At 45.0% G+C, this 20,993-nt stretch overlaps 1 protein-coding gene across 1 annotated transcript in view; it reads left to right on the forward strand.

The window, feature by feature from the left end:
• Positions 1–20,287, forward strand: part of LOC135200252 (protein PET117 homolog, mitochondrial-like) — a 58,601-nt gene extending 38,314 nt beyond the window's left edge. Inside the window, exon 3 of the mRNA XM_064228723.1 lies at positions 19,857–20,287. Coding sequence (XP_064084793.1) covers positions 19,857–20,022 — 166 coding nt within the window. The 3' untranslated portion in view covers positions 20,023–20,287. The remainder of the gene's footprint in view (positions 1–19,856) is intronic.
• The last annotated feature ends 706 nt before the right edge of the window (positions 20,288–20,993 follow it).

The raw sequence follows: 20,993 nt of genomic DNA on the forward strand, positions 1-20,993 counted from the left end.
TTACTTGAAGAAGTTAGAAAAGGGATAGAGTAAGAAGGGGCGGCATCTAAGATGGCGGGTAGTTGTACAGCCTATTTGAGCCTTTAGACAATCCTAACTCTTCTTCTTAACTATGATTCTCTATCAGACCCTCACTGACTGTACATTCAGATTCAGCTTCGGAAATTGCTGACTGAAGGCTACCATTCTCAGGATGAAAGCCGAAAGGGCTACCAGAAAAGGTAATGATGGTGAAAGTGACTTTAGTGAAGTGAGTGTCCCAGTGTTGTGGAGGGGGCGTCTGGACCGTCTCTGCGACGCTCCCAGGCCTAGACCTCTTCCAAGCGCCCAAGCCCAGAGGAGAAGGAAAGTACGAAAGCCGTACGGAGGTTGTGGAGATTCCCCCGTCAGGCGTCCCCTTTCAGCAGGTGCTGTGCATAGACAGCCTGCTCAGGACCCGCTATCGAAAAAGCGTCCAGAGAGTGCTTCTCTTCGTCCGCTTCTCCCTCTCCTAAACGATGGGTGGAAGGATTTCGACTTGTAAATCCCAGGCCCCCAATGAAAAGGAACTTTTCCACCCCTGAAAAGAGATCCTGGTTGGATTCAAGCCGGAAGCTTTTTCGGAAGAAGAACCTCCTTCTATCAAGAAGGCGAAGAGGGTTTCCGCCGTTCCATGATCGGGGGCAACACGCTTTCGAGGTCTTCCTCTCCCGTGCAAGGGAAGACGCAGGAGAAGCGTCCAAAGGATCATTTTGGCGGTACAGGAACAGCTTTCCGCCCTAGTTAGGGAGTCCTTTTCGAAGGATCCTCCCTCGTAAGAAAGACGTCAGACTGCCGGGTCAAGACGACTCGTCGTTCCTTCTCCCACCAGGAGTGAGGCTCCTGCGAAACGTGAGTCTTTTGAGATCTCAGATAGAGACTCGTGGGAAGATAGGGATCCGCCAGACAAGCGCGTAGCAACAGCTAAGCGCGAGGCGTCCTACGGACGAGAAGCGTCCTCTAAGAGAGAGTCAGACAAAGCGAGAAACGCATTGCAGACGAGAGGATTCTCCCAGATGGGATACGTACTGACAGATCAGTAGCTTCAGCCGAGCGCGGAGTTACAAAACAGGCGTGAGCATTCATCCAAGCTGAGGCTCAAGAAGAAAACATCTGTCACGCAAGGAGGGGACTTCAGGAAGACGCGAGTCTTCAACAAGGCACGAGGTGTCAGTCAGGCGCGAGACGGTTCAGAGGCGCGAGACACCAGTCAGGCGCGAGGCGGCCAGCCAAGCGCGAAGAGTCAGTCAGGCGCGAGACACTAACCAAGCGCGAGGATCTTGCCAGGCGCGAGGCGCCAGCCAAGCGCGAGGAATCAGCCAGGCGCGCGACGCCAGCCAAGCGCGAAGCGCCAGACAAGCGCGAGGCGCCAGCCAGGCGCGAGGCGCCAGCCAAGTACGAAGAGCCAGTCGAACATAGGAGCTCTTTACACTCTCTTAGCCCCTCTCCTATTAGGAGTTTGTCCCCAGTAGAGAGAATGGTTGGACAAGAAGACCAGGAACGAGAAGTGGTCTCTCCTGCTGATCCGATTATGGAAGAGGAATCAGAGGACGAGTCTCACAGTAAGGAAGGACTGTCGAACTACAAAGTCTTGACAGCTCTCCTTCTCCAGGAATACGGAGACGCATTGATCCCTGCCGCTCCTCCTTCGCCTCGTCTCTGTTTTCATGCTCGAAGACTCCGAAATCGTCGGCTTTCGTGAAGATGAGACCGACGATTTCTATGAAGAGAGCTCTGCAATCGCTTGATAACTGGATGCTTACTAAGAAGGAGCTTGTAAGGACAGTCTTTTGCATGCCTCCCCCTAGACTGACCGGCAAGAGAGGGATTTGGTACCAGATGGGGTGGGGAGAATATGGTCTCACTCTCCCTGCTTCAGCTGAAGCTGACTTTTCCAGTCTGGTAGACGCATCCAGGAGACATAGCCTTCACACGGCTAAGATTACTTGGGGCCTTTCAGAGTTGGATCATCTCCTCAAGGGACTTTTTCACATTCTAGAAGTCTTTAACTTCCTAGATTGGTCCCTTGGGGTGATGTCCAAGAAGGCTCATGCCCCTGAAGGGCTAGAACCGGATGTTCTCCTTGCAATTCTGTCATGTATTGACAAGGCGGTGCAAGACGGCTCAGGGGAAGTTTCTTCCTTGTTTGGAGCAGGTCTCTGAAGAAGAGATCTGTGTTTAGCGCTTTCTTGACGAAAGCAGTATCACACTCACAAAGAGCAGCTTGTTATTCGCCCCTAGGTCTGATTTTCTGTTCCCGTCACAGTTGGTGAAAGATATTTCCCGATCGCTGACGGAGAAGCGACTCAAGATCTTCTCCTGCAATCGTCCAGGAAGAAGAGACCAGTAATGGTGGGTGAAAAGAAAGTGGCGTCTACTCCTGTTCGGCCCTTTCGAGGCGGCCCTCCAACTAGAGTTACCGCTAAAAGGAAAAACGACCGAGAAGAGAGGTCGAGCCTCGTTCCGCCCCTTTAAAAGGGGAAAGTGAAGTGGCGCTCCTCCAAACACCAGTAGGTGCCAGGCTCCGGGGATTTGCGGAACGCCTGGAACTCGCATCGACACAGATCCTGGTCGATGTCGGTTCTTCAGAAGGGATATCTCATTCCTTTCCTGGACAATCCTCCCCTGACGTTCAACTCCGAGGGAATTGTCCGCCAATTACAAGGACCCTGTGTTGAAAGATACTCTTCAACAAATGGTGGATCAGATGTGGGACAAGAGAGCTATAGAACTTGTGCTGGATCAAACGCTCCCCGGGGTTTTACAATCGCCTTTTCTTGGTTGCGAAAGCCTCGGGGGGATGGAGGGCCAGTTCTGGTTGTCAGCGCTCTGAACAAGTTTGTTCAAAAACAGAAGTTCTCCATGGAAACCTCTGCTTCAGTCCTGGCGGCTCTTCGCCAAGGGGATTGGATGGTGTCTCTGGATCTCCAGGACGCATATTTTCACGTCCGATCCATCCTTCGTCGAAGAAGAGTACCTCCGTTTCATGACGGGGGAAGGATCTTCCAATTCAGAGCCTTGTGCTTCGGCCTGTCGACGGCGCCTCAGGTTTTCACGAACCTTTTGAAAAATGTGGCGAGATGGCTTCATCTGAAAGGAATCAGTATATCTCTTTATCTAGACGACTGGCTTATCAGAGCAAAGTCAGAGGAACAGTGTTTGGAGGACCTGAATGTGACGCTAAACCTTATAAAGACTTTAGGATACTCGTGAACCTCGAGAAGTCCAACTGATCCCCAGCCAGAACTTGGTCTATCTGGGGATTCGGATGGATTCTCGGGGTTTTCGAGTATTTCCTTCTCAAGAGAGCACTAGCAAGAGGTTTAGAAAAAGTCTCTCTCTTCCTAAGGAAGGAACGGACTTCGGCGAGGGAATGGTTGAGCCTTTAGGGACCCTTTCCTCGCTCGAACAGTTCTTTCACCTAGGAAGACTTCATCTCCGTCCTCTTCAGTTCTTCCTCAGAAGTTCGTGAACATGAATGACAGGGACTACTCTCGGACTTTTCCCATTCCAAATTCAAATTGGATAAAACGACATCTAGAATGGTGGTTACTCCCACTGAGGGAAAACAAAGGTACTTCCCTGGAAATACAGAGCCCAAACCTTGTATTGTTTTCCGACGCGTCGGAAAAAGGTTGGGGAGCAACTTTGGGAAAGAGAGAAGTGTCAGGCACTTGGGATGCTCTTCAAGTGTCCTGGCACATAAACTGCAAAGAACTGGCTAGCTGTACACCTAGCTCTAAAGAGCTTCGAACCGTTAGTTTGCAACAAAATAGTTCAAGTGAATGCGGACAATACAACCGCTCTAGCATACATTCGGAAGCAAGGAGGTACTCACTCGTATGCCCTTTACGAACTCACGAGAGAACTTCTGTTGTGGACATCCCAGAGGAACATCTCTCTCTTGACGAGGTTCGTTCAAGGGAGTAAGGACGTACGAGCGGACAGGCTGAGCAGGAGGAACCAGGTCCTTCATACGAGTGGACCCTCCACTCAGAAGTTTGCCTCAAGCTCTGGTCTCTTTGGGAACTCCTCATGTCGACCTCTTTGCCACGTTCCTCTGAGGAGACTGGAAGTCTTCTGTTCAGTGGTAGAAGATCCCAGAGCTCTAGCAGTAGACGCCTTCCTTCTAGATTGGTCTCAGGTAGACGTTTACGCATTTCCCCCCCCATTCAAGATTCTGGGGCAAGTACTCAGGAAGTTTGTGACTTCAAAGGGGACAAGAATGACCCTGATAGCCCCCTTTTGGCCAGCTCAAGAATGGTTTCCAGAGGTACTGGAGTGGATAGTAGACTTCCCAGATCCCTTCCACAAAGGAGGGATCTTCTCAGACAACCACACTTCGAGAGGTTTCATCAAAACCTCCCCGCTCTCGCTCTGACTGCCTTTCGACTATCGAAAGACTTGTCAGAGCGAGAGGCTTTCTAGTAAAGCAGCAAGCTCGATCGCTAGAGCCCGGGAGAACTTCCAACTATCCGGTTTATCAATCCAAGTGGGAAGTTTTAGAAGTGGTGTAAGTCAAAGAAGTTGTCCTCCTCCAGTACCTCTGTAGCAGAAATAGCTGATTTTCTGTTATTTCTGAGGGAAGAGGTCGCAGCTCTCCGTAGCCACGATAAAGGGCTATAGGAGTATGCTATCGCCGTCTTTAGGAATAGAGGCCTAGATTTGGGAAACAATAAGGACCTGCATGATCTGATTAGGTCATTTGAACCAAGAAGTATAGAATGACTTCTCCCCCTAACTGGAATCTAGACGTAGTACTGAAGTTCTTGACTTCAGAGAGATTTGAACCCCTACATTTGGCCTCGTTTCGTGATATAACGAGAAAATGTTTATTCCTTTTGTCATTGGCAACGGCAAAAAAGGGTTAGCGAACTGCACGCCCTTAGTGACAAAGTCGGGTTCAATATAGATTCAGCCATCTGTTCTTTCAAGGAATTATTTTCTTAGCGAAGAATGAAAATCCTTCGAAACCCTGGCCGAGAAACTTCGAAGTAAAAGGATTATCGGGTCTCGTCGCAGGGAACCGGAGAGGTCTCTTTGCCCAGTAAGGGCATTAAAGTTTTACTTAAAGAAAAAGGAACAGTTTGGGAGGTTCTAGACAAGGCCTGTGGTGCTCAGTGAAGGATCCATCAAGACCTATGTCTAAGAATGCATTAGCCTTTTTGTCAGGAGCGTAATATGGACGCTCATAAGGCTTGCACGGACGATTCCTTAAAACTCCTAAGAGTAAGAGCTCATGAAGTGAGAGCAGTGGCAACGTCTCTCTCTTTTCAGAGAAATATGTCGCTGAAGAATATCTTGGAAGCGACATATTGGAGATGTAATTCTGTGTTTGCGGCTCACTATTGAAGGACGTGCGTGTGACATATGAAAAATGTTTTTTCATTAGGTCCTTTTGTGTCTGCGGGCACAATCCTGGGTACAGGAGCTTTACAACAATCCTTAAATATAGATATGTTCTAGACTTCCTTCTGAACAAGTGCAGTGTCGCACAAGCGTCCAGTCACTTCAGTTTCAGTAAGGAACTCTTGATATCTTGTAATAGAAACCTTAAATATAGATGTGTAGACTTTCTTCTGAACAAGTGCAGTTGTCGCACAAGCGTCCAGTCACTTCAGTTCAGTAAGGAACTCTTGTGATATCTTGTAATAGAAATTTTTTTTTTAAATTATTGTGTACTTGTGCATTGTGGTTTGAGTTACGGTTGTTGCGAAGAGTTGGGGATAACTCTGAGCAATTTTTAATACTAAACATGGTGGTTAGGATCAGGTGGTCGGGATTGATTGTTTGCTCCTTAATAAGGTGTGTTGTCATGTAAGTGGATCAGCACCCATTGACAAAGTCCTTTCAGGCTCTGCGAGTAAGTGGATAAGACCCCTTCGGCAGACCCACAAGAATTCTTGGCCATAGATCACATATCTCGCTAAAGTTCTTGAGGTGATGCAGACTACGGGGAAAACACCCACGGAGTCTACCACCTATCAGGTAGGAACCAAGGTTTTAATTTATACCTACAACAGATGTTGTTTACCTGTCTATTCTAGTAGTAGCTGTCTCTTACCTCCACCGAAGGGTGCAATCAGCTAGTATATATCTGACAGGTAAGTGATGTATGAAAATGATATTGTTATAATACAATAAAGTTTCACATACTTACCTGGCAGATATATACGATTAGGGCCCACCCAGCCTCCCCGCAAGGAGACAGGTGGAAGAGAAAATATATGAGTAGAAAACGGGATTGGTTCCTAGTCCTGCCACCCAGGGCAGGCCGGTAGATCACCTGACCTACCTGTAGCGAGTGGCGCGAAATTTGAATTTCTGTCCGGGGACGACGGTAGTCTTAGCTATGTATATATCTGCCAGGTAAGTATGTATGAAACTTATTGTATTTATAACAATATCATTTTTGATAAGGTAAGAATAAATGTTGGTGAGTCGTTGTCGATGTATGTGTGCAGGTTGGAAACATTGGCCAGGAAAAAAGTTTGGAGATGAAGGGATAAATGAGTGTAAAGAGTTAGAGAGGAAGTTGTTGGTGACTGTGCCTGAGAGTGTGTATGAGTTTGTAAAATCTGAAACGTAAGGAGAAAATGCGATGGACGAATGAAAGTTTGTCGTGGAACGACATTTTGGAAATAGTAGAGGATTATGAGTTGGATAGGTGTATGAAAGAGAGTAGAAAGTGTTAGTGTTAGGACTGAAGTGGCTGATATTATACCAGAGTTTAAGAGCTATAGGGAGGCAGTTTTGGAAGGGCCAAGGTGAATGGCAGAGCGAGTGGTTGATAGGAGCGTTAGAGCCAGTAACGTAAGTACGGTTAGCCCTAAGAGAGATCGGAGTGCAAGCTTGTTGAAGAGTAGGTTGGTTAGTCGTGAACGAGAGCAGCAGTGTTACAGATGTGGAAAGCTAGGGCACAGGAAAAATGAATGTCGGTGGGCGTTGGGAGCTTGCTTCGGGTGTGGGCAAACAGGGCATTTGGTGAGCGAGTGTAAGAAAGATAGGGATATTAATGTTACAGGTGTGGGCAAGTAGGGCATATAGCAAGTGGATGTCGAGGTACTCGTGTGACTGAGGTTTGTGGTAATTGCGGGAAGAATGGGCATTATGCTAGGATGTGTAAGGAACAGTGGGCAAAATGTGTTGAATGTGGAATGGAAGGTCTTGTGGCGAGAGTGTGTAGGCGAAAGAGATGAGTCAGTTGGGAGTTTGGGAAAACTAGGCACAAAGGGTATCAGTGGGTGGGTCTCTGGTGTGCAGTCGGTAAGAGTGATGCATGCGTGCGTGAAGGATTGTTGCATGAAAAGGGTTTGGAGAGAGCTCATGAATGTATGAGTGTAAAAGTGAGGTGCAAAGGGGTTTGTTTTTGGTGCTGCTTGATTGAAATGGATGTGACAAGTTGCGGAGTGAGTGAAAAGAAATTAGGAAATGTAAAGGGGAGGTACGGGGAATAGGAAAGGAAATTTGGGTATGCCTGTGGTTGGAATGTTGGGCGAAAATGTAGAAATCGAAGGGGTAGGGATGGATGAAGGTGACTTTTGTGTGATCGAGGGAATGAGTGATAAGTATGATATGTTGTTAGGATACAGGTTCTTGAAGAAGTGTGGGATGGTGGGTCCATATGAGCAGGAATATGATTGAGTTGCATAGGAAGGGGAATGTACATGGAGAGTTGTACTTGGATAGGGATGGAGGGGTAAGCAGTAAAATATGGAAGGGAGGTGCCGTTGGTTGTGAAAGAGAGTGTAAAAGTGCCGCGAGAAGTTGGAGAAGTTGAGAGATGTGTGGGAAGTGAAAAGGCAGTCTACAAGTGTGAGAATACATGGGTTAGGACAAGGAAGTGTTTAGTATGGGAAGAGGTACAGTTAAAGGGTTAGGTTGGGAGATCTTGAAGTAATGCATAACTTTATAGTTATAGGAGAAAATGATATGCCATCTTGCTTTTTAATAGGATAGATTTTTGAGGATCCAGGATATAGACGTAGATATAGGAAATGGAATTCTTAGAAAGGGGGGCAGACAAGTAGCTAGGATTCAAGATGGAAATGTATTTGTAGCAAACTTTGTGGGTATGATTGATATTGCTAGGAGTGAGAATGATCTGTTGAGTGAGGAAGAGATTGAGGAAATGCAAAATAAGTGCCTGAAGATAAGTGTTTTACGACAATGTGTTTTGGGAGGAGTGCGTGTGGAAGACTGGCCATGTGAGTTGGATGTATATAAGAGGGTTGCTAAACGTTTTGTGGTGTGCAAAAACATAGTGTACTTTTTGCATCAGGAAGGGGTGTATGACGGGTAAGTGTATGTGCCAGTGTTTTCTGTTGAGTCAGCTGTGAGTATGTGTTTGTTGGTGCATGATCGGTTTGGGCATATGGGGAAAAATAAGTTGTGGGAATGCATGAGAGAGAGATTGTATGCTCCTGGGTTGAGTAAGATTTGTGTGGGTGTGCCTGTGGCTGTCACGTGTGAAGACTGTCAGAGGGGAAAGTATCAGAGTGTGTATGCAAGTCCATCTGTGTTGCGATTGCAGATTAAAGAGCCGTTTGAAATGCTTGTGATTGATTGTGTTTCTTTGCCTAGGACTGCAAGAGGACACGTGGGGATGATTGTGATGGTGGATCACATGAGTAAATTTGCCTATGTGGTTCCCATCAAAGATAAGAGGAGTGAAACTGTTGCATGAATGGTGGGTCAGTGATGTTGCCCATGTGTGTGTGTGTGAGTCGGCAAAAATGTTGAGTGATAATGGACCTGAGTTTGTGGGATGGGAATTTGAAGAAATGTTGAAGGAATGGGGTGTTGTGCATGTGTATTCTACTCCGTATATGTCCAGTGCAAATGGGTTGGCAGAAAGGACTGTTAGGACGATGACTGAGATTTTGCGAATGATGAGTAAGGGCGACAAGGATTGGGACATGTATGTAGGACGTGCAGTTTGGGTATATAACGCCACACTGCAGAAGAGTATAGGTATGTCTCCTTGTAAATGTGTGTTGAATTTTGAAAGGATTGTCAGACCGCGGTTGGGTCTGTCAGAAAGTGATCGGGATTTGTGGAAGAAAGCGAGTGAAAGGTTTGAGAGTTTTAAGATTGGGGATAAGGTGTTGAAAGAGGTGGTTGAGATGGGAAGAATGAATGTGAATAAAGTAAGGGAGAAATTTGAAGGGCCTTTTGAGATTTTGGAAGTGGGACCGAGTGGATTGAGTTATGTTTTGGGGAAATTGCGAGTAGGTTCGGGAGAATGCAATGAGTGAGTGGTTGAGGGTGAATAAGTATGAGCCGACTGTCGGTGAACAAATTGGTCTGGGAAATCAACAGTTGGTGTTGATTGAGTATGGAAGAAAACAGAAGAGTGTGGAGAGAGTAAGTAGAAGGGAAAAGCATGAACGGCATGGTAAGGGGGTTGGTGGTAGGGTGCAAACGGTTGATAAAGCGTGTGCTACGGATGACTTTGAGGGAATGAATGATTCTTGTGGTGTATGTGGGTTTGAGTTGACAGGGACAAATAAGACTTCAGTGAGAAGGAAACTGACTAGTGAGGAGATGGTTGATAGGATGATAAGACTTTGCAGGAGTTTGACGAGAAGTATGGATGAACAGAGTGGTTTGGGGTGGCCGAAATAGGGAGATGTTGTAACCAGAGATAGAAGACATCGGTGAAGTAGTGAATGGAATTTGGGAGGATGGTAGTGAGGAAATAATGGGAGTTTGAAAGAAAGTGGTTTGGAAGAAGTGAATGGTGATGTAACTGAAAGAGTGTATGATGGTCCTCAAACAAGATCCAGGGGGCCTGCATCTGAGCATCCTTGGGTGTTGCAAAAGGCAATTTAGTGTGGATGTTGTGAGTGTAAGGAGATGTTGTCAAATGTAATGGGGGAGGTAATATGGAGGAGTAATGATAGTTTATATTTGACAACATCTCCAAAGGTTGTTTGTGAGAGAGAGAGAGAGAGAGAGATTGGTGGGAGAATGAATGGGAGTGGTTAAATGGCGGTCGGAAGCATATCTGTTGTGGCGCTCTGTGGGAAGTCAGTGGAAGTCTGTTACAAGAGTCTGGTGAAGTTAGTGTCGGTTTTGGCAGCAGTTATCCTTTGGTGTTTCGTTGTTTTGTTGTTATTTATTTGGTGTGATTTTAGTTTCGATTTTGCATTTTCGTGAAGTATGTTGTGCGTGTGTCTGTCTGGTTGTGGTGAGGTTGAAGTCGGATGTGGTTGCATCGGTTCGGGGTCTGTGAGTGGTGGTTGGGCAGTGTGGTTTTCGGTTGTTGTTGCTGGAGGAGCGTAGTGGTTGTCGTGTTCTTTCAGGCTTTTGGTGTTCGTCTGCAGTGATTTGTTGGGTAATGGGGAGTTTTTGTGGGTTGGGTTCTCGGGTGGTTGGTTTATGTTTGGTTGTCGGCGGTGGTTGTGTGTCGGCTAGCCTACAGCCTATACGTATCCAGTGGACAGCACAGCCTAGCCCTAAGTATCAGTAGCCAGAGGTGAGTACCTGTTTGTGTTTTGTGTGTTTGGTATTTTATTGAACCAATTGTCTTGCAGGTTAAAGGTAAAGGGGAAAGTGTGAGTGTGGGAAATTTTGTTAGCTGGTACGATTAACGTAACTGTGTGGGGGTTTACTTGTTTTTTGTTATCCCGCCACAGTGTTGCAGAGCCTGACTCTGACCCCGTACGAGCCACTTCTAGAGTCCTCAGATAGGGATCTGACCCTCGAGACAGTCTTTTTGCTAGCCCTGGTATCGGTGAAGAGAATTGGCGAACTACGTGGTCTTTCTTTCGATGTAAAACACTCCAGGGGATGGGGATCAGTTACGCTCAATTTTGTCCCGAATTTTGTAGCAAAAGACTCAGAATCCATCGGTCCCTGACGCTAGATTTGAGTCCCTCACTATCCCCTCCCTGAGTGACTTCATTGGTGATGATCCAGACGAGATGCTGCTTTGTCTTCTTAGAGCACAACAGCGCTACCTGAAGAGGACTCAACGTCTCTGGCCTGAGTGTCAACGGCTTTTTGCTAGCACTGGCAGTTCCAGGAAAGAGGTGTCCAAGAACACTGTATCTCACTGGTTTCGTGAGACAAACAGGAAAGCGTACTCTGTTGCTGGTGACAACACCAGTACACTTCGTCTGAGAGTTCACAAGGTCAGGGGCATTGCCCCGTCCCTCGCATTTCATAAGAACCTGTCGGTTCATCAGGTTTTGAAGGTGGGGTTCTGGCGCACTTTCACCTCTCACTACCTTCGGGATATTGGCCACAGGTCCTTGGACACTTTTTCCTTAGGACCGGTGGTGGCTGCTCAACAAGTTGTGTAGCTTACCCAGCTCTAACAGGACAGTCTCATCTCGCCTTATTGCAGAGTATAAATGAGCGTGACTGTGGAGTGACTGGCTCTCCTTTCATCTATTTCATCCTACTCTTTTCCTTCGGGTAGAGAGTAAGTGGAACATTATATGCTGGACCAGAAGGCCGATGCAGTTAAGACATTCCATAGAGTAACCTATCTATTTTCTTAGACTAGTTAATATGCAGAAGCAAATATCCGCCCCTTCTCTTCACAAGGCAGGGAAGGGGGCTTTGAAGTAGATGAACCCATAACTTGTACGTATTTGCCTTATTATCTCCAACATAATGGTTCTTAGCTGTCTCTTAAGGGGGGCACAATCTCCCCCTTATGAGTAGACCCAGAAGACTGACTATGATCTTGCAGTTCTTTAACTCTGATGAGAAGTCAGTGGCTGGATTCCTCATAACCAGGAAGGAAATCTCAGGTAGGCTGAACCCCAGTCGGTTCACTGGAGATCACTCATATTCCACCCACCAGTCAGTGAGTCTTCCTACCGTAAAGGATGGAGGGTTTATGTATCGTGTAGGAACAAATCACAATTTTTGAAAGTATTAAATTGTATTTTTCTAACTGTACAAACCTTAGGTCCTTTACACTAACTGCCCACCTCATGCCACCCCTCAATCTACTGCCTGGGCCAAAAGCAAATTGGAATATTTACGTCCGGTTGGAGGGACTACCAACAACCGGACCAGTAGTTATCTTCCGAACTGCCTTGTTTAAAGATTTCAGCGGCCATGTCCAGACTACGCCTTAAGTAATTCCTACCGCAGGGGACGTCAGGTTTGTATAGTTAGGAAAAATACAATTTACTTTCAAAGATTGTAATTTTATATATGCTTACCCAGTAATTACATGATCGGAGCCCTCCTGCCTCCCCTCACATGGACACAAGGCCATAAACAAATTGTAGCTTTTTACTAAGTTGTTCCCCTTTTCCCCCCTGAAAGTGGGTGGGGCAAGTCACCTACCCAAAGCAAATTAGCCTGACCCGTGAATTTGAAAATTTTAGCTGCTGAGCGAGTGAAAGTATTAGCTATGTAATTACCAGGTAAGTACGTATATAAAACTTTATTATAAAAATTTTATTTTGTTCATGAAACTTACCTGTCAGATATATATATAGCTGTAATTTTCTGAAAGTCCGACAGAATTTAAAAAAACTTCCGACACACGCAGTGGGTCGGCCAGGTGGTTTAGTTACCCATTCCAGCGCGGGAGGCGGGTATCAGGAACCATTCCCATTTTCTATTCATAATTTTTTTTCTGTCGCCGGTGCTGGAAACACCTGTTTCCAGTACCTCCGTCTTAGATTTTGGAAAAACTTCATTGCCGCTAAGTATCCCAATTGTCTTTTAATTTATTTACTTGGATTGTGGCTAGGCATACGCTATCTTAAATTGATTTGGAATTTGATTCATTTTTGCTAAGATATCTGAAATCAGTTAGGCTAGGTTTTCAGAGGGGTGTTGTCTGCAAAGATAGCGTGTGGCTACCGAAAGCTTCGGTAGAATCCGCACTTGGTATGCACGAGGGCTATGAGTCTTGCTTCTTTGTTGAGATTTTGTCATGTAAGGAGTGTGAGACTTTGTCTAATTCCGTAAGGAAGACGTATGATTCGTATGTACGCAATTAATCAGTAAACATGTCTAATTCCGTAAGGAAAAACGTTATGATTCGTATGTACGCAATTAATCAGTAACAAAGTCAGGGGTAGTGAACCTGCTAATCTTCCTGTAGACTTTATTTTGCTAACCCTGTAGTATGGGCCTACGGGTTATGAATATGTCTGCGGGAGGTGATCGCTCTCCTTCATTGTTGTGAAGAGTGATACTTCTGTTAATTGTTTTCCTCCTTAAGCTTCTCTGTTTAATGTGCCTTCGGGCCCTAAACAGTGCTGTAGAGGTTATGCCCTTTCTCCTAATACTCTTTCCCTTCGTATCTTCGAATCGAAAGTGCTTGCTTTTAGAGAGCAATAGTGAAGGTGCTAAGTGCAGACAGTGTTGTAGTGGAGGGTGCGTCAGATCGGCCTTATTTCGCCTCTAGCCGGACCTCTGCTTGACTACCAGGACCCGGGGAGAGAGCATGTCGAAAGCCGAAGGAGGTTACGAGGAACCCCAACGATGGTGGCGTGCCTTCGGCAGTTTCTTGATGAAAATCCCAGACTGCCTAAGTGCGTGCACGTGCACGAATCCTGAAGGATTGCTTCTCGTCCTCCGAAAGTGTTCCTCCCCGCGCAGGGGTTTGGAGCTTTCGGAGAAGGACTCGCGCCCTCTAAATAGAAGCTTTTAATAGAAGAGGACGCTTCAAGTCTCTCTCTCTCTCTCGTTATGCGTTCCAGTGAGAAGTAAGAAGGCGAACGTCGCCTGATCACGTGTACGTCTTTTCACCGAAAGAAATATGAAAAAAGAAAGGTCTTAGTAGCAGGACGCTTTTGAGAGCGGACGTCCGAGCTTTGTTACTGTGAGAATAAGAAGAGTTCCTCGCCCCTCGTATTCTCACACGATCAAACCCTTCTCATGAGGGACTGTTTCGTGCAGTCGGATTTCTCTCCGAGATGTATCTCGCTCTTCCCTGAAGGCAGTTTCTCTTGCTGTTTTGATCCCTGTCAGAGCGTGACGCTTTTCTGCACGCTTCTTTTGACGCTCGACTTGGACGGGAAACGTTCGGATGGACGCCAGGCGCGCGCGGGTGGGGCACGCCAACGCGCGCACCATTGGACGCCGAGCGCGCGCCAGTGGATACCGAGCGCACGCGCGCAGCCAGTGGACGCCGAGCGTGCTCGCTGCGCGCCAGCGCACGCCAGGTGTGTGTTGCCTGGCTGAATGTTTCTGTTGAACTCTTCAAGCTCTTGTTTACGATTTGGGCCTCAAGAATTTTTACCTCTACCTTCGGTTGATACCTTATACCTCACATGCAAAGAATGAAGTAAGCAGTGCTTCGAGGAAGCTTAAAGTGAACAGACAAAACTTCTTCTTCTTCGAAAACCCAGCAAGACATCGGTTCGTGAATTCAAGAGGTCTCTGTCAATTAATATGCTTTTCGCATAGGTGGATGGAGTTAGAAAGCTCAAGGGAAGATCTCGTTTGCTTACGCAGTCAAGACTTTGTGGATAAGGCAGTTACGGGTTATGTAAATGCTCGAACGTCCTATACGTCATGACGGCTCGACTACTTTCGGTAGGATTTCTGCAAAAGCACTCATCAAGAGGACGCTCATCAGGAAAGTGCAAGACAAAGACTTCCTTTGCTATACTGCCAATTAAACGATTTGATACGGGAATCGGAAAATCAATATGCTCGACTTCCTGGATTTACGTTTTGTTCAATCAGTGATTTTCCCCCATTGACAATATTACTATCGTTTTTTGTCAAGTAAGTGGGTTATACCCCTTTTCATTGACAAAATAATACTCTTTGTTTTGTCCAAGTAAAGTGGGTTATCCCCTCCTTTGACAAAAATCTCTTTTTGTCCCTTAAAGGGTTAGTTTCATTTACAAACATCTTTAACTTTATATTGCGTAAGCGGATAAGCTCTTATTGACAAGATTTGGAAGAGCTCTCATTCATCATTCGCAGACTCGTACAAGAAATAGACTTGTAGACTACGTCAATGACCGCTTATGTCCAGTAACATAAGAAGCTTGAGCTGTCTGCTTCGATTCTCTAAGTTTTGTTCATGAAACTTGCCTGTCAGATATGTATGTAGCTGTATTTCTGAATTCAGCTATATATGTCTCCCAGGTAAGTATGAATAAGGGATTTTGACGAAGGAAAAATCTATTTCTGGGTGATTGGCTCGTGTCGCCCTATGAAAGGATCCTTATATCATTCTTTCTAGGTAAAATTAATCTAAAATTACCAGAGAAAAAACAAAATTAAGAAAATGTCAGTAAAACTGACTCGATCACTCTTAAAAAGAAGTGTCGGTATGGTAATAGGGGCGAGTGGGAACACTACCACGAGACATTCACCAATTAGAACTTCCAATCAGAATCCCCACAAGAGAGAGCTGATACCAACGGGCGATGCAGCCGCTACTACTACTACTAGAGGACGCCACGGACAGCAGCGCCCCTAGCGGACATCCTTAATCATTAGCGCTAGCGTTCAGGACGCATTTTCTCTGTGCTGTGCCTTTTACGGATTTCTTATCTTCATCGTTATGGAACGTTCTGCCATCGCAACGGCTAAGTTAAGTGCCTCATAAGTAATGTTTTACTATATTTTTGTCTTCCGGAACCAGTATTTTCCTTCTAATAGGTCATATACGGTTTCCCGGTTGTCTCGTGGCGGCGCCATGCTGCCTCGTTAAGAATTCCCGTCCTCCATACTGGGACTTCTTATACTTATGGGCTTACTATATTACGTTCATCGTTTTTTACAGTCGAGTTTTAGCTAGATTAGCCCCTTTACCATTTCTCTTAGTTTGGTATTTAGGGCTATTATTATTGTTCCTGCCAGCATCCCGGCTCTTGCTCTTCATCGGCTATCGCTGGCTCCGAGTAGGCTTCTGTTCCTCGGAACAGTTTAGTTTGCCTCCTCCTGGGCTTCTTTTTCTTCTACTAAAAGTGTCTTTTCCATCTTTACGATGTAATTTTATTCTATTAGGGTGTTAGGCTAGCTAGGCTGCATGTTCCATGGTTTGGTATATATATATGTCTCCCAGGTAAGTATGAATAAACTTTATTGTAATATAATATCATATTTTGCCTTGCGTTATTTTATTACTGGTTGGTTCCCGTTCGAGTCATATACGCTTGCTGTAGTTACTTCTTCGGATGGCAACCGAGAGCTCTATTGTCTATTATTTTAAGGACATTTAATCGTTACTCCCTGCAGCCTTCCAGGAGTTTCCGATTTATCTTTTACGTTGTATGGTAGTGTTCTGACGACACAAACGCATCTATATATTTAGCGTTTTCTGTTTCGCTTAAATATACCAGCTTGAGAGTCTCTTTCTGCTCAAACTAACGGACCTATTTCTTCGTAGAATAGGGTAGCTGGCAACTCAGACATAAAGTTAAGAGACGACGTTTGTAAGCTGCTGGCTGCTGCCGTGTCTGTCCTCCAGTCCAACCGAGCCAGTGCCCAGTAACAGATCGTGCGCTGTCATGCGCGGTAGGTATTGCGTCTCTCTTCCTGCGGGATTAACTGACTAACCGTATCTCTGTGCTGGCGGTTACGTCTCTCCTGCGGGATTGACTGACTAACTGTATCTCTGTCCTACAATCACGGACTTAGCCTAAGATTGAGGGGATTTCTTACGTGAATGAATAAACGTTGCTTTCGTTTTGCCTTACTATGTTCAACAGAGTTATCTCTTAATCCTTTCGGTGCTCGTTACCGCACGGTATAGAACTATGAGTCTACCGCAACATTGCACTTTTATATGCTCTCCTGCTTAGGCAAAAGCGCAGCCTTATTAGGGAAGTAAGCATACTCGGGGAGGGAATGGATGAGCTTGCTGGGGGACCATTTCCTTCCTGAAGAAGTTTGTTTCCCCGAATAGACTGCAATTCAGACCTCAACAAAGTTTTTTCCTACCGGGAAACTGAAAAATATTATTCAAGATCTAGGAATGATTCTGAACATCTCTCAGATGCATATCACCTGAGGTGATAGAAAGAAGGTGCCGGACATCTGGATAGGGTTTCAGATGTCCTGGATCTTAATCTGAAAGAAGTAAAAGCAATTCGGTCGTCCCTCCAGTCCTCGAAACGAGTTTTTGGAACCAGTGGTCCAGATCAACTCTGATATTCCACAGCTCTCTCATATCTTAAGAAGTATCTTCTCTCGGTCCCTGTTCGAGTTTACGAGAAAGAGCTATTATAACAACAGGCGTAGAATGTAACGATCCGCTAGAGGTTTGGTTACAGGATTCCTCTAGATGTTCGTTACAGGATTGCAAAAGTCCGTACGAATCGTCTCGATCGACGGCAGCAAACTATTGACTTCCGAGTGGAATCTTTCTTTAGAAGTAAGTTGAGAGTTGTGGAGACTTTAGGGACGCCCTTTCATTCTTCTCTTCGATATGTTGAGGATGAAGAGGCTTCTTCTTCTCGCTCCCTTATTCTCGATCCGGGATCGGTACCATTAAACGCCATCCTATGATATGAACGGGGATGGATGATTAGTCTCTTTTCCCCTTTTCAATCGCTTAGGAAATGTAATAAGAGGATTATGACGTCACAGGGAGCGTCAATGACGCTGATCGCCCCATGTTGGCCTTCAGGATCCTGGATTCACAGAGGTCACATACTCCTAGTTCACTTTCCAAGGACCTTTTCCGAGAGAGTCGGTCTACTCTAACTCGAAAGGTACCTATAACCTCTCGCTCTGAGTCTGACTACGTTCAGACTATCGAGATGTTGACAGGAATAAGATTACCGTCTTCCATTTCCGTCTGAAGAATGGGATAAGCTGGCAGTCACAACTATTAAAGAATACGCAAATATGTTGTGACGGCCTGGGGCTCAGAGATTTGCGTCTGTCAAACAACAAAGCATTCACGATCTTTGAGTTCTGTGGAATCTCGAAAACTCGCTCACCATCTACTTTTGTCCTCACCTGTTTTCTCGGAGTCAGACACTCGTGCGAGATCAGGCGGACATATAGTAGCCCTGAGTTTCTTGTTGACGAAGTCGGTTGCGTTATACACCCCCGATGATCGTGTAACATGAGACCAGGTTGGACTGTCAGGCATTCTTCCGGGTTCGGGACTGAATCGACCTTTTTGCTCCTTGCTCCTTTCTCCTGGCACCAGAAGCTCGAGTCAGAAGTTGATTCGCTGACGACGTTGGGTTTGCATTGATACACCCCCCAAGGTTTGCTTAGATTGAATCGCCCAGGCAGTCCAGACACTCATCCTTCAGCGAAGAATAGTGCCTTATGGTCTTCAGGGTACAGCCTTGCTGTCCTTGATTCGTCTGACTGGTCAAACTGGTCGGTCACCTGACTTTAGTACAGACGGACTGACTGTGCATGTCCAGATCGAAGCTTTCAATATGGAACTTAGACGTAGTCTGAAGTTCTTGATGTCAAAAGCATTCGAAACCTCTCCTTCCTGTTAACTTCTTGCATGAGATCAGGAAGGACTTCGTCTAACCACCCTAGAATCGACAAAGAGGGTTAGTGAGATTTTAAGCCATCATCACAAGTTTTGGCTGTAGAGAACATAAGGCGGTGTGCTCTCTAAGCCTTCCGTTGTGGCCTAAGAATGGAAACCCGTTTTGTCCTTGGGCCAGGAGCTTGGAAGCAAGGATGGCACAAGTTAGTGGGCAGGAGCCAGAGAGAGTCCTGTGCCCTGCGGGTCTCTCAAGTTTTATCTACATAAAACTCAAGAAAGTCGAAGTCATTCGGGCAATCTGCAGTGTTCCAAAAAGACCAAGACTTGCCCATATCGAAGAACACCCTGGCTTTAGTGTTAAGGAGTTCTTTCAAAAATGCTCCTTCATTGTGTTTGCACAAAGATTTGAAATCTTTTTATCTGAATGCTCACGAGGTGTAGGGCGCGGCCTCGGAAGCATTTCAACAGAGCATGGCACTCAGCAACATCCTGAGTACCATGTTCTAGCGAAGCAACTCTGTGTTCACTTCACACTCCCTGCGAGATGTGAAGATGGCATATGAGATCTGCTGCTCGCTAGGGCATACGTGTCTGCAGACACAATCTTGGGGGCAAGAAAGTACCACTCATCCTATCCTGTAGAAAATGGTTAGGAAGAGCTCTTAATTTAGTTGTTGAGTCGCCGTTGTTTCTTAACTCTTAAGCCTTAGTTAACACACCTTAACTTTGGCTAGGTTGGTCAGGTGGCGATATATATATTTATATATATATATTTATTTTACTTCTTAGCCCTCATGGTATGGTCAATATGGTCTAGTCACATTGTGGTCACGCCCCCATTGACAGATCATCTGGAGTGCACCAGCTTTATAGGTCTCTACCCTCGCTGGCAACTCTAGTAAAGCAGAAGCAGACTTGGGTGACAGTAATCACGAAGTCAGCTATGCTAACAGGTGGAATCAAGATGTAAATCATCTGCATGCATTTGTTTCCCAAAATCCTTCTATTCTGTCCCTTCCCACTCCAAAGGTGGGATTCAGCTATATATATATCTGACAGGTAAGTTTCATGAACAAAATGATTTGTAATGTCATACTTACCTGGCAGATATATATAATCAAGTACCCACCCACCCTCCCTCAGGGGACAGTGGAAATAAAAATTATGAATAGAAAATGGGAATGGTTCCTGATACCCGCCTCCCAGCGGCGGGGAATGGGTACTAACCACCTGGCCGACCACTGCGTGTGTCGGAAGTTTTGTTTTTTAAAGTTCTGTCGGACTTCAGAAAATACAGCTATATATATATCTGCCAGGTAAGTATGAACAAACTTTATTGTATCATTACAATATCATTTTAATTGCCTTGTAAAAACTGTTACAGTTCTTTTTAAATAGAGTATTCTTTAATGACAGTTCCTTTTCTCAGAGAAAAACTACATGAAGGAGTTATTAGAGATGTAGAGCGACAACAGAGAAGAAAGATTGAAAATATTTATGTGCTACAGCAACAAGCAGAGCTCACTAAGCAGTTGCGTGCACAGCAAGAAAAGGTTGAAGAGCTAAAGAGACAGTCTGATGAAGTGGTGGTTTGATGTAGATGTTTTTTTTTTATGAACTGACAAGTGTAAATCAAGGAATTTTCTGTACTTGCACATGAAGTACAGGAATCCTCCATATGAAAATCCAGTGGTTTGATACTAAGCTCTTTGGGAAGTCAAGGAGCTAATTTCATGTGAATATCCTGTATATAATTTTCATTTTAAGCATGCAATGTTTTAGCGTTAAAGAAGGATATGTGTACAGAAATTATTTGAATATGTACTATACAGGTTTAAATATATACAGTATTGTAATATACAGTTAGTTTTTTTATATAGATTTAAAACTATATTTTCATTTCCTATTTATTTTGAATAGCTAAGTAAATGCTCTCAAAACTCATATTACTTTGCTATCTGATCAGATTTTTAAATTAATAATTGCAGTACACTGTATATTTGTTTATTTGTTTATATATGATGTGCTGTCACACAAAACCATGATATGAAATGTTTAAATGAAACTGTATTACTGTACTTGCAGATCAGGAAGACAATCTGGAATGCAAGTTCAGCCTTGTCCTCTAAACTGATTGTTCAAGAAATACCAGCACTGAGTTGATAAAGCACAAACTATTTTTGACAGTGACAGAGATTTATTTATTTTAGTAAATTGCGAACTCCATGAAAGGTACAGCTTAGAATGTGCCTTGTGTGGCTCATTGTGAAAGGTTCTTTGCAGTTACTTTTCAACCCTTTAGGCTTCATTGCTTTCTGCCTTTTACTTCTCAAGTTTCCTTGTCTTAACCATGCAGGTGTCCTACTTCTTAAATTTCATCACTCTACAATTTTCACCTTCCTCTTAAGAATTAATACTTTTGGTTAACCCTGTGAGTATCTATAGTTATTACTTCTTGAATATCGTGTTGTATGGTACTTTATTGACTATGACTCCCATGATGTGGGGCACAAACATCACTAAAAGTTGAAGCCACAGAGTTCAGAAATGTTCCATGAGTCATTTA

Source organism: Macrobrachium nipponense, chromosome 26 (genome assembly GCF_015104395.2).
Source record: "Macrobrachium nipponense isolate FS-2020 chromosome 26, ASM1510439v2, whole genome shotgun sequence".
NCBI lineage: Eukaryota > Metazoa > Arthropoda > Malacostraca > Decapoda > Palaemonidae > Macrobrachium > Macrobrachium nipponense.